The sequence below is a fragment of the Cetorhinus maximus genome, chromosome 5, assembly GCF_964194155.1.
Source record: "Cetorhinus maximus chromosome 5, sCetMax3.hap1.1, whole genome shotgun sequence".
Classification (NCBI taxonomy): domain Eukaryota; kingdom Metazoa; phylum Chordata; class Chondrichthyes; order Lamniformes; family Cetorhinidae; genus Cetorhinus; species Cetorhinus maximus.
The window spans coordinates 116,877,599-116,890,172 of NC_135883.1; the positions used below are offsets into that span (position 1 = coordinate 116,877,599).

At 44.6% G+C, this 12,574-nt stretch overlaps 1 protein-coding gene across 1 annotated transcript in view; it reads right to left on the bottom strand.

Annotated features, from left to right (window-relative positions):
- LOC144680868 (uncharacterized) overlaps nt 1-12,371 on the bottom strand; it is a 101,984-nt gene extending 89,613 nt beyond the window's left edge. The window contains exon 1 of the mRNA XM_078542344.1: nt 12,016-12,371. Within this exon, the coding sequence (XP_078398470.1) occupies nt 12,016-12,241 (226 nt within the window). The 5' untranslated portion in view covers nt 12,242-12,371. The remainder of the gene's footprint in view (nt 1-12,015) is intronic.
- Between the last annotated feature and the right edge of the window lie 203 nt (nt 12,372-12,574).

Sequence of the window (12,574 nt, forward strand, 5' to 3'; positions counted from 1 at the left end):
CTTTGTCTGATCCCATTAATGCTTTCCAAGTATTATGCTACCACGTCTTTTATAATAGATTCTAGCATTTTACCCACTACTGATGTTAGGCTAACTGGTCTGTAATTCTCTGTTTTTTCTCTCCCTCCTTTTTTAAATACTTGGGTTATATTTGCCACCCTCCAATCTGTAGGAACTGCTCCAGAGTCTATAGAATTTTGGAAGATCACCACCAATGCATCCAATATTTCCAGGGCTTTCTGTTGAACTATCCAAGACTATGAGTACCTTAATAAGACCTACGGAACTACGCCCAACACCTTACAACATGGTGGCAGCGGATAAAACAACTCAAACCTCGCAGAAAATGCAGAAGAAAATTAAAATCCTGAAAAACTGAAGGAAAAATCAAAGAAGCATTCCGACCTGAAGAAAAGATCAAGAAATGTAGGTGCAGAAGGAAACCGCCAGAGAGAAGCTCCAAAAAAAGGCTTAGAAGCTGAAGGCAGGAATTAAATTCTTCACTGCAGCAAAAGACTCATTGAATCCCATGGAAGACAGCTTCAATACCCAGAATGTGCAGGGCCAGCAGTCCTAGCAGGGGTGAGTTAAAAAATTTAAAATTCCTAAACAACACAAGTCCTGAAAAAAGTTAAATACTGCAATTATCAGAAATTGCCATTTTAAGTCCCTGTCTGAGAAACCCGATTCCCGAGTTGGCGCCTGAACACATGACGGCTGAGCTCACTCCAAACAAAGAGAAAAACATAATTAATTAAAAATTAATTGCAATTGAGCAGGCAGCTTAAAAAACCCAGCAAAAGCTGGGATTTGACCCAAAGCTTCCAAGACCCAAGAACATTGCACTAAAGCAGGGAAGACTCTAACCAGTCGATCCAGGCAGCCATTGTTGAAAAAAATTTAAACGTTGAGATTGTGAACGCCATTAACTGGAAAGTGCAGGAAAACTGTTTGTACAGAAGCATATGGCAGTGATATCTTGGAGCTCTGGAAACCTCTTAAAGCTCAACCTGCAATTTAAAAGTTTTAACCATGGATCAGAAATCCACTCTTCCAGATCAATTTGGCCTTATACAAGGCCCAGATCAATCACAAAATTGGGGACTTTGGAAAAAGAAATTCCTTAGATACATGATTGTTTCAGGTCTGGATAAAAACACAGAAGCTGAACAAGTTAACACACTGCTTTATTCGGTAGGCCCAATAACCGATGATATAATAGCTCTACAAGGAATCAATGAATGATCCACAAAATTTGATGGAGTTTTAAAATCATTCGATGCTTATTTTAACCTCAGAAGTCACAAAATCCTTGAAAGGGTTAAATTTAATAAATGTGTCCAGCAGCCAGGAGAACCTGTCGACTTCATTAATGACCTGTACAGAATGGCTGAAGGCTATGATTATGGTGACCTGAAATCTGAGCTAATCAGAGATAGAATAATTGTAGGAGTAATGGACGACGCACTCTCAGACATGCTTCAAGGGAAGGAAGATCTAACCCTTGAGAAGGCCACCCAGATTGTCAGGCAATCTGAAATCCATTAGCAACACAGATACATATTAAGGGGAGAAAGCAAACCATGGTACAAAGTAAACCCCACTGCTCAGTTAGTGAAACAGCACAGAAAGAGGGGCAATCCAGGCCAAGGGAAGCAATACATGTATATAGTTCCTAGTAGTAAATAAATACCAACCATCGCCCCTTGATGTACAATGGCACTACCATCACTGAGTCCCCCACTATCAACATGCTGGGGGTTACCATTGACCAGAAACTGAACTGGACTAGCCATACAAATACTGTGGCTACAAGAGCAGGTCAGAGGCTAGGAATCCTGCGATGAGTAACTCAATTCCTGACTGCCCAAAGCCTGTCCACTATCTACAAGGCACAAGTCAGGAATGTGATGGAATACTCCCCACTTGCCTGGATGAGTGCAGCTCCCACAACACTCAAGAAGCTTGACATTGTCCAGGACAAAGCAATCCTCTTGATTGGGACCACATCCACAAACATTCACTCCCTCCAGCAATGATGTACTGTAGCAGCAGTGTGTACCATCTACAAGATGCACTGTATTAATTCACCAAGGTTCCTTAGACAGCGCCTTCCAAACCCATGCCCACTACCATCTAGAAGGAGGGCAGCAGTTAGATGGGAACACGACCACCTGGAAGTTCCCCTCTGAGTCACTCACCATCCTGACTTGGAAATATATTGCCATTCCTTCAGTGTCACTGGGTAAAAATCCTGGAACTCCCTTCCAAACAGCACTGTGGGAGTACCTACACCACATGGACTGCAGGGGTTCAAGAAGGCAGCTCACCCCCACCTTCTCAAGGGCGACTAGGGATGAGCAATAAATGCTGGCCCAGCCAGCGAAGCCCACATCCCGTGAATGAATTAAACAAAAGGATCGGGCAGCATAGGGAAGGGAGTGAGCAGGGTAGGATGACCTGTTTTTGTGACCAGACAGGGAGGAACAAAGGTGGGACGGTGGGGGGGCGGGGGATGTCACATTTTGGGGGTTCCCCCGATGTGCAAAGTGCACCCCCCGAACGATGTGCCCCCCCTCCTTCCTGTCTTTATCTAATTTTTAATTTAAAAAATGGCCTGCCTACGTCAACCATTTTAGGGGCTGTTCAGCACATTATAGGGGTCTATTGACTTGTTAACAAGCTCAATTGGCCATTAATTCTTTCTTTTAGTATGGCGGCTGGGCTGCTGATTTTGGTGCCTGCCCACCTACCATGTTTTGAAGGACAGTTCGGGGGTGGGCAGGAGAGTGGAGAAGGAGGGGCTTGCTACCCCTCGTTTTTTACATGCCCCCCTCCACTGAAAACATGCCCAGTTGGAGGGGGAGGGTGTGGTAAAATCCAGCCACATATTCCACCTGAAAGATCAGGGGAGCAGAGCCAGTTGGAAAGCTCTTTCAAACAGCTGGCACAATGGGCTGAAGGGCATTCTTTGCTCTGTAAGACTCTATGGGCGGAATTTAATGCCTCCCGGAGGTGAGTTTCGAGGCAGGAGGCATTTGATTGGGCCAGAGAGTGTAGGGTGGGTACAGTCCCACCTCCCTGCCTTTACCAGATTAAGTCTAGGGTGGGCATGCTTAGGACTCATAAGGCCCTTAAGTGGACAATTAATGGCCACTTGAGGACCTCATCCCACCATCGCTGGTATTCAACCAGCAGTGGGCAGAGGTTTTGCCATGCGGGGAGACCACTGCCTCCTAGTTTGAAGGCTTTCAGTAGCTGGTCAAAGGACCACCACCTCAGGAAAGGGGTGGAGCCTACTGAGAGCCACTCCCTCCCCTTTCTTCCAACCCTCCCTCGCCCTCACTAGCCAGCGGCCACCCTCCCCACGACATCCAACACCCCTCACTCACCTGTGGCCTTTGTCCCTCAACCATCCTAGCCCTCTCCCTGGGTGCCTTACTGGCAGCAGCCATCACTCCCAGGGATTCTGATCTAATTCCACTTTGTAAATAGTAGTGCAGTCATCAAAGGTTTAATAATACCAGTTTATCCCAAAGCATTCCATTGCAAACCACAGAAAATGAGGAAAAGGTGGACAACAGCTTCAAAAAAGACCTGACAACCAAAAAGCCCTGGATGTTATGATATATGGGGTTGGATTTTATAGTGCACCATGGTCCCCATAACCACCCCCCCCCCCCCAGCTAAAGGTTGGTGGAGAGACTGCCCACTATCCCGAAGGCTGGCCTCCGAGCAGTGTTAATTGCATAAAGTGAGATTTCTGCCCCTATCTTGGGAAGAGTTTCCGCCTTAGAGAGCTGTTGGCCAATCCGATTGACCGCCAGCTCTGTAGTCAGCAGGAGAGCTGGCAACTGCTGGGATTACATGCAGTAATACCACACCGAGGAGCCCTGGTAACTCTGGGGTTGGGGGTCTTAGTGAGGGGTGTGAGGAGAGGGATGTGGAGGGTTGGGGGGATGGTTAAAGGGGAGTGCATGACCTTTGTGGAGGGTGCTTCTGATATACCCAGGAGCCTGCAAAGGAGGGTCCACCCCTTGTCCGAAACCAGCTAAAGCTGCCAGGCTTTCCGCATGGTGTGGGTCTCCCCCCACCGTGGTCAAATACCGGTGGTGGTGCGATAAGGCCCTTAAGTGACCATTAATTGACAACTTAAGGGCCACACAGGCCCAATGTCAGGCTGGCCACCAGCCTCCCTCAGCCCTCCCTCTCCCCTCCCCCCTATAAGATTTCAGGCAGTTTGGGGTGGGCGGGTAAGTAGTAGGAAGGCCACCTGCTGGATTTTACATGCCTCTCTGTCTTCAAACTTGCCGGTGGGTGAGTGTAAAATCCAGCCCTGTAGAATGAGGAGAGGCAATATAGGAATGGTGCAATTTTAAAGAGGGTGCAGGAATAGAGGGGACTGTGGCACACAAATCATTGAAGCTCGGAGGGCAAGTTCAGAAGGCTGTTTAAAAAAAGCATACGTGGCTTTAGGAAGGATGCCAAAGCCTTATGCAGGGTGCAGGAGATATTTACTTAAATGGTACTGGGAAATGGGACTTCTGTTACATGGGGAGACTGTAGAAGCTGGACTTGTTCTCCTTGGAGTAGAAAAGGTTAAGCGGAGATTTGATAGGGGTGTTCAAAATTATGAATGGTTTTGATAGGGTATCGAGGGAGAAAACGTAACCAAGGAGGAACTGTTTCCAGTGACAGAAGTTGATCAATAACCAGCAGATTTAAGATAATTGGTGAAAGAACCAGAGGTGACATGAGGAAAAATATATTACAGAGTGAATAATGATGGCCTGGAATGCACTATCTGAATGGCGATGGCAGCAAATTTAATAGCAACTTTCAAAAGTGAATTGATTAAATACTTAAATGAGAAAATTTTGCAGGGCTATGGGGAAAGAACTGGGTCGGACTAATTGGATATCCCTTTCAAACAGCTGGCACCGATATGATGGGCCAAATGGCCTCCTCTGGGCTGTCACATTTATGATTCTATGGAGTATCTACTCTTAAACTGCAGTGGAACATGGATTTCTGGCAACTTAAATTATAGGTTTACCCAATAACTCTTCCATTCATACTGGAGAGTCAAAAGCATAACTCCTTAAAAGCTTTAAGGGGGATAGAAATGTTGACGGCAAAACGCTAATATTTTGATATAAAAACTGAAAACACTGGAAAAACTCCTTAGATCTGGCAGCATCTGTGGAGAGAGAAACAGAGTTAATGTTTCGAGTCTGATATGACTCTTCTTCAGAACCCTTTTATTATGATTTTGATGTTTCATTCGATTGCTTTTCTCATAACATTTTAGAATCTGCAATTTGTTAGTCAATCCATTGAAACCCGAACTCTGTGGAATTTCATCCCCAACCATCTTGCACAGGCAAATTATTATGCATAAATAATTAATAGTAATGAAATACCATTTCAACAAAAATAAGCATTTAAAGTATTAAATGTGCTAGTAATACATAGTGGATGCATAGATTGGCAACCTATCTGGTAAGTTGCATTTTTTGGTAATGGGGGCGGGGGGTGGTGTTTACAGCCTTCCCAGCCCCTGGTGGGTGTGTTTTTGGCAGTGGGGGCACGTAAAATAGGTCAGATGTGTAGCCCACCTCGCCCCAATCACCATAATACCGGATGTGTGTAAGGCGCCCACTAGGCTATCTACCCTTAGGCCTATTGAGGCCTTTACCTACCCAATTAAGTGGCAGTTAAGGCCCTCAATCCACCTCCACTGCCATAAGACGCTGGGCAGTGGCAGGCATGCAAGAGTGGGAAGACTGCTTTTTACTAAAGTTGGTGAAAGGCAGGGAAGGAAGTGGAGTACCTCCTTCGGGGCGTGCCCTGTGCATCCTTTGTGCCTTCAGAACCCAATCCCCAAACCCCTTGCCACCCGTCTCTACGGTGCCTGATCCCTCCCTGCCCAAGAAATCCTTGCTCACCTTGTCCAGTGTCCATGACACTTCTTTTGTGCACGTCCTTGCAGTTCCAGCAGCGCCCACTACTCTCTTCTGGCACTGTTTGGATTGCAAGAGCTGCTGGCCAATCAGATTCCACTGAGGGGCGGAAGTCCAACCCTCAGCTTGTTAAGGGCACCTGCAGCGTATTATCGCTGCAGCTGGTTTTTTGCTTCCGGCGGGGTGGGACGCAGTACCCCGAAAAATTCAGCCCCTTATTTTCACAACTTTCATATGGTATGATATCTACTCCTTGGTCCAATATCCTGCCCAGTTTCTCCTACCAGGGCTTGTTGCACTGCTGCCCTCTGGGGAGTTGCACTCGAGTGTCAAAAACAACTTTTCACACTCTCACTTCACCTCTATTTTATCAGTCATGAAACAGAGATGGTATTGCATTGCTCCATCACTTGACCATAAACTCTGCTTCCTGCCTACACATTTATTGTGGCAGGCAATATTAATGGCACAATTTTTGCTCTATATTGACTTTTAAAAAGTCAACAATAATACTTTTCCCTATATATGCCCACTTATCTTTAAGTCTCCGTGTCATTCCAACTTTTAGCAGTGGCTTTTTAATAGTCCATTAGATGTTGCTGACGTGCATTATTTTCTATCTTTTTATTCACTTTGGTACTTAATGTGGGTCGGGAGCCAGCTCAATCTAGCTGACGTAGAAAAGTCTGGGAGTTCAGTGGGCAATAAATTGATGAGCATTACACTTGTCAGATTAGCGCCAGGAGGAGAAAATATATCATTTTTAACCTGGTTGCTTAGAACTGTCCCTTCTCTTTCCTTTGATCAGCAGTTTTTCATTTTTCATCCAAAGCAGTCTGCTGGATTCCCACAACCCCGCTTGGGAAAAGAAGAGAAAAAAATCCATACACTTTGGAAACTATCATACAGGCCTATGAGCATGGAAGGCACCGCACAACAAGATGAGTGATCAAATAAACTGAGCAATGGAGAAGGACAGTTTTGGGGAAGGAAGGGGAGGGATTGTAGTAAAGGAATGGAAATTAGCACTGCTGTTTAATGTCATGATGTTAATGGTGTGATTTCTGCTCTTATCGTAACATTCAATCTTGGAGGCCTGTAAAGGAACCAATGAAGCTGTGGAGATTCACTCTGGCAGGTATTGAATTGTTCCTGGAGCTTTTTCAATTTTTTAATCTGTCCTGGCAATACTTCTGTGCCAGTCTTGGCTTACACACTCTGGTTAGTGTCAAAAGGCAATGATTTTCAGGATGCAAAGTTGCATCGTCTGTCAAAACAGAGTCAATTATTCAAATGCAAATAGATTTCTGTTGGATCCGGTGCCCTGGTTCGTTGGGGATAAAGGATCCAGGTTGCACACTTGTTTCGGAGTGACTGAGTTGGTACCAAGACGGAGAAAATCTGTAGACCGTACTTAGGAGAAACACATTCTGTTTATTTACAAAAGGAATTCAGCAGCTACACTTGTGTGCTTACAAATTTAAACTATGTCTTTACGCTTCAGATTCTAACTCAAGACTACTGACTACAGAGGTAGCCCGCGCTACTCTGTTATTGGGGAACAAGATCATGTGATCTTACATTACAACATTTGTCTTAAGGGTATATTATACATCAGATTACTACAATTTCTTTCACAAGATAACATTTTTAAAATTCTTTTGTGGAATATAAATTTCACTGGCAAAGCCAGCATTTATTGCCCATCCTAATTGCCCTTGAAGAATTATCATAGGGTACAGAATATGAGTCATTTGAGACATGGCAATTAATAAACATGAGAAGAACTCCAACACCGAATGTTCAAAACTTTATCCTTATTGCGTTTTTAAAAAATGGACTTCATGCTGAACCAAAAAAAAATGACTGCTATAAGTCACATGACCAGTGACCTTAGTCACCCTTTGTCTAAGAACCACAACCAGAAGAGACAAGAACAAAAGAGTTCTTTTCTCAAGCCTGTGGAATCTCACACTTCATTGTACAAGCCCCTTGTATTCAATGAAAGCAGAGAAAATGCAGATGAACTGGCTCCCCATCCTGAACTATCACAAAAGAGAGAGATTGAAACTCATTGCATTGGAAGTGATGCTAATAACCACCTCGTCTCTCTCCTAAGGAGGAACAATGGAATTCTGGCCAGAAGCACTGAAACTGATTGTTAAGCTGCAATTAACCATTAATAGGCCATGTCACATGGCCCAAGCCTCTGGCCTTTTGGACAGTTTTAACATTACATCTTTGGGCATCACAGGCAGTCTGCTGTAATATCCAGCTGGGAACCACCAAGAAGTAGACCCCTCCAGGCAGAACAATGGCTTATACCTCAAAACCTGTCTCTGCTGGAAGATTTCATACCATCACCTACAGAACCGACCCGCAGCAGTCACTGCGTACCTACTTCACCTTGCGGTCAGCACCAACTGAAAAATAATCCACTTGCTGTGGATTATTGGTAAATTGGATTATGAAAACCGAGGGATCGGGAAAACCTGCCACAGCCTATTTTTAAAAGCTAATTCAAAACACCTTCTGCTTATGGACAGGTGGTAAGAGGAAATAGGTAGAGCTTGCCTGTCTCTCTCCTATCCATAACAGTATCATCTTGAGAAAAGAATGGTGACTTAGGATTTACGGGCCAGAACTTTTCGCTCGGCGTGCAGGCGTGCGCCCGACATGCTCAAGTGTAAAATGACGCGCGATGACGTCGGGCGAGACTTCATCGTGCACTCGTGCGATATTTCGGTCGGCGGGTGAGCGCGGGAGTCGGGCAGCGCACCCACCAACAATTAAGCGGGCTATTAAGGCCCGTAATCATTTAATTGAGTACAATTTTTCACTGCCCGCCCAACCGTTTGGTTGACGGGCGAGTGAAAAGGCCAAGCGGCCTTTGCATTTTTGGCGAAACCTCATCAGTGGGTGGGATGAGGTTTCGACCAGTGATTAAAAAAAAAAACATTTTGCACTCCTATTTAACATGCCCCCTCATGTGACTGTGACATGTTTTCATTATTTTTCATTTCTTTATTTTGAGTGCTGAAAATCTTCAGCTCCCTGAGGCACAGCTTTTACTGCGCACACCCGCGCGCATGCGCGAACTTCAGCGATCTCGCTCCTCCCGCCCCACTCTGGCAGTGCTGAGCGCCGCAGCGCATATTTTACGCTGGCTGGCCGTTAATTGGCCAACCAGCATGAAATCGCGGTCGGGGCCCGATTGCACGTGGCGGTCAGCTTACCAACCGCTCCTGGGCCCACCCACTGCACCCACCCGACAAGAACAAAATTCTGCCCATGGTTCCCACAGCTCTTGACTACAAGGATTTCCTTGTATCTGGTCTATTGTAGACTAATTGATTGCAATAATTAGTCAACAACTCCATTAGCATTGTATTATGCAACTACCAAGATGGTAGAAGGTACACCAGGTAGACCTTGATCAATTTCGTCTGCCAATTCCTATGTTCCCATGAAAGAAATATTATGATGCCCCCAATGGGGACAGGTGGATGTTCCACTGTTCCTGATGGAAGGAGCTGCTGCTTCTATACGTCATGGTCAAGAATGGCCAATCACTTGTTAAATTCTCAAGGACCAATGCAGCAATTTGCCAACACAACTGTGTTACAATGTTCTCTTCTTATGCTCGTTCTCTTTCACAAAAAACGCATACTTTTCCTTTCTGACACTTTCATTTTTCTCACTCTTAATCCACTCTATTTTACCGCCCCTTCATTACTCCATCTGTCTATATTTTGGCTAACTTGACTTTACCTTATTTCCTTCCCTGTCTTTTGTTCTGTTTCTTTTTCCAACCTTTCAGAATCACAGAATTATAATGGCACAGAAGGAGGCCATTTGGCCCATCATTTCTGCACCGGCTCTCCAAATGAGCATTATGACCTAGTGCCATTGTCCTGCCTTTTCCCCATACCCCTGTACATTGTTTCTATTCAAATAATCATCTAATGCCCTCTTGAATGCCCCGATTGAACCTGCCTTCACCACACTTCCAGGCAGTGGAATCCAGAACCGAACCACTCGTTGTGTGAAAAAGTTTTTTCTCACGTCAAATTTGCTTCTTTTGCAAATCACTTTAAATCTGTGCCCTCTCGTTCTTGATCCTTTTACGAGCGGGAACAGCTTCTCCCTATCTACTCTGTCCAGCCCCCTCATGATTTTGAACATCTCTCACAAATCTCCTCTTAGCCTTCTTCTTTCTAAGGAGAACAGTCCCAACCTCTCCGATCTATCCTCATAACTGAAGTTTCTCATCCCTGGAACTATTCTTGTAAACATTAATTTAAAGTACCATAGGCTGGGATTTTCCATCCGGGACACGTGGTAGGGGCAGGAAGTCAGAGGGACTCCCGCTGCAGAGTGTAGCGGGTAAACCTGCAGAATCACGAGATGTTTATCTCATTAGTTATGCAGCCGCGAGGTTCACGTTGAATCTCACAGTGGGTCCAGAAGACCATAAGACATAGGAGCAGAAATTAGGCCATTCGGCCCATCGAGTCTGCTCCGTCATTCAATCATGGCTGATAAGTTTCTGCCCTGCTGTCATGCCCGGGCACCATAATTAAGAGGGACCTGGACCCCTCCCCCCACCTTGCAGCTTTGCCCTTCACCGGATATCCCCCCACCTTACAGAGTTGCCTTTCCCTGGATCCCCCGTCTTTTGTGTGTGTGCCATCTGCTGTGTGGTATACTGTTAGCGCTTGGGAGAAGAGCGGTGTGAATGGCAAATGCAGCATCTCGTCACAGGTAAGTGAAAGAGATCTCCTCTCCTGCACTGGGTGCACGTCATGTTTGCAAATCGGGGAAACAGAACAGTCTGATTTCCCACTGGCAGGGCAGAAGATTTCACAGTGGGGGGGCACAAGATTCCGGTCTGTAGCCTCATTAATGAGCATTCATGACATGCAAATTACAATCTTGACGTTTACCAGCAGCCTGGTTGGTAAAGGCATGAACCCACCATGAAGGTGCTGAGGGAAGATTGTTTTCCCGCCAGCGGATTTTCGAGTTTTGACCTCACTCTAGATTTGACGGTCCTGCCCGCCACGATTTCTGCCATTGGGGACAGGAAAGTTCCGCCCACAGGAACAGGTTTGGCCATTCAGTGCCAATGAAATCATGGCTGATCTGCGACCTAACCCCACATATCTTTTTTGTTCAAGCTGATAGACCATTGGCCACGGTGCTCATGAAGCCCCAATTGAGACATTGACATTTCTGCCCTATTCTGCACTGCTAACAATCAACACACCAGCAACTTGAGGGGCAAATAGAGTGCAATGTTGCTGAGCGTAAAAGTCCAATTCATACAATTCACTGCCAAACCTGCGATTGCAGCAATTCCTGGTCCAATACGCTTAACGAGCCGGGCTTGAATCCATGATCTCCCGCCTCACAAAAATACAAGAATACTACTGCTCAGCCAAGGCTCAATAATTATCAAAACCTCATTACATGGACTAGCATTAACTTCCTTAGAAAAAATATATTTACAAATTAACCAACAGGATTGGAAGCTTCCAGCCTCGGTCAGTGGAGTAGTGTTTACAATTGTAACTTAGTAACTATTGTTAACTGCAGCCACATTAAGAGATAATTTTCAAAACAATACTATCAAGGACCTACGCTCTATTTTAAGTAAATCCTAGATTTTTTTAAATAATGATAAATTCTACCTAATAACTTCTTAGATAACAGCAACTTTAAAACAAACCATGTTGATATTATACTGATATTCAAAGTATATTAAATTGTGCAAAGTGAACATTTTAAACACTCCACAATTGTGCTACAATAATGACACTGGAAAAACAATGTAAGGATGAAAAGACCAAAAAAATACAGGGACTTCAGCAATGTTTCTGCAATGCAATCTTTGCATTCTAAAAGTATCACAGAAAGATTCAAACAAACCCTATTGGGAATCAAGCCACAGTTGCTCACCTAGCCCCAACACAAAGGTAGGAAGTCAAATATATAATAAAGCAAACATAATTAGTCTGGAAGAAATGTTGTTGGGCAGGCACAAGCTTACCTTCTTCTATGTGCTGCAAAAACTCCTGTGCAGCTGCTTTTTCGTGTTGTCGTAGAACTGGCTTGTAAAGTCTGTGTGCCGCAGGTTTACTCCATTTCAGGCAGGAACAGCATTGTATTGACTCGAAAAAATCTTTTATTTTCTGCAAGAGATTTTCTGAGGCCCTCTGTATTAGTTCCACCAAATTCTTCAGGTGCCGTCTGCATGACTCACAGAAGGTCTCCATTGTTCAATTTTTCATCCACACATCTGAAACTTTTGATTCTCAAATGTCAATGATTTCAGAATAGACAAGCCATAGGCATAAGAGAATATGTTGTCTGGAGTTGGTTTCTTCAACGAGGCTGGAATACTTTTCAAGTGAATAAATTTATATTTTGAGATATATATATATATAAAACAGGCAGCTAAGAAACAGAAAGTTCTCAACATTTAACCTTGTGATGGCTTTGTTCACAAAAGGAAGCTTCAGATGCAGTGTGCTTAATTTGTTTCACTTCAACACACTCACCATGTTTTCACAGTAGAGAGTACATCTGCACTGCAAACAGAACAAAGG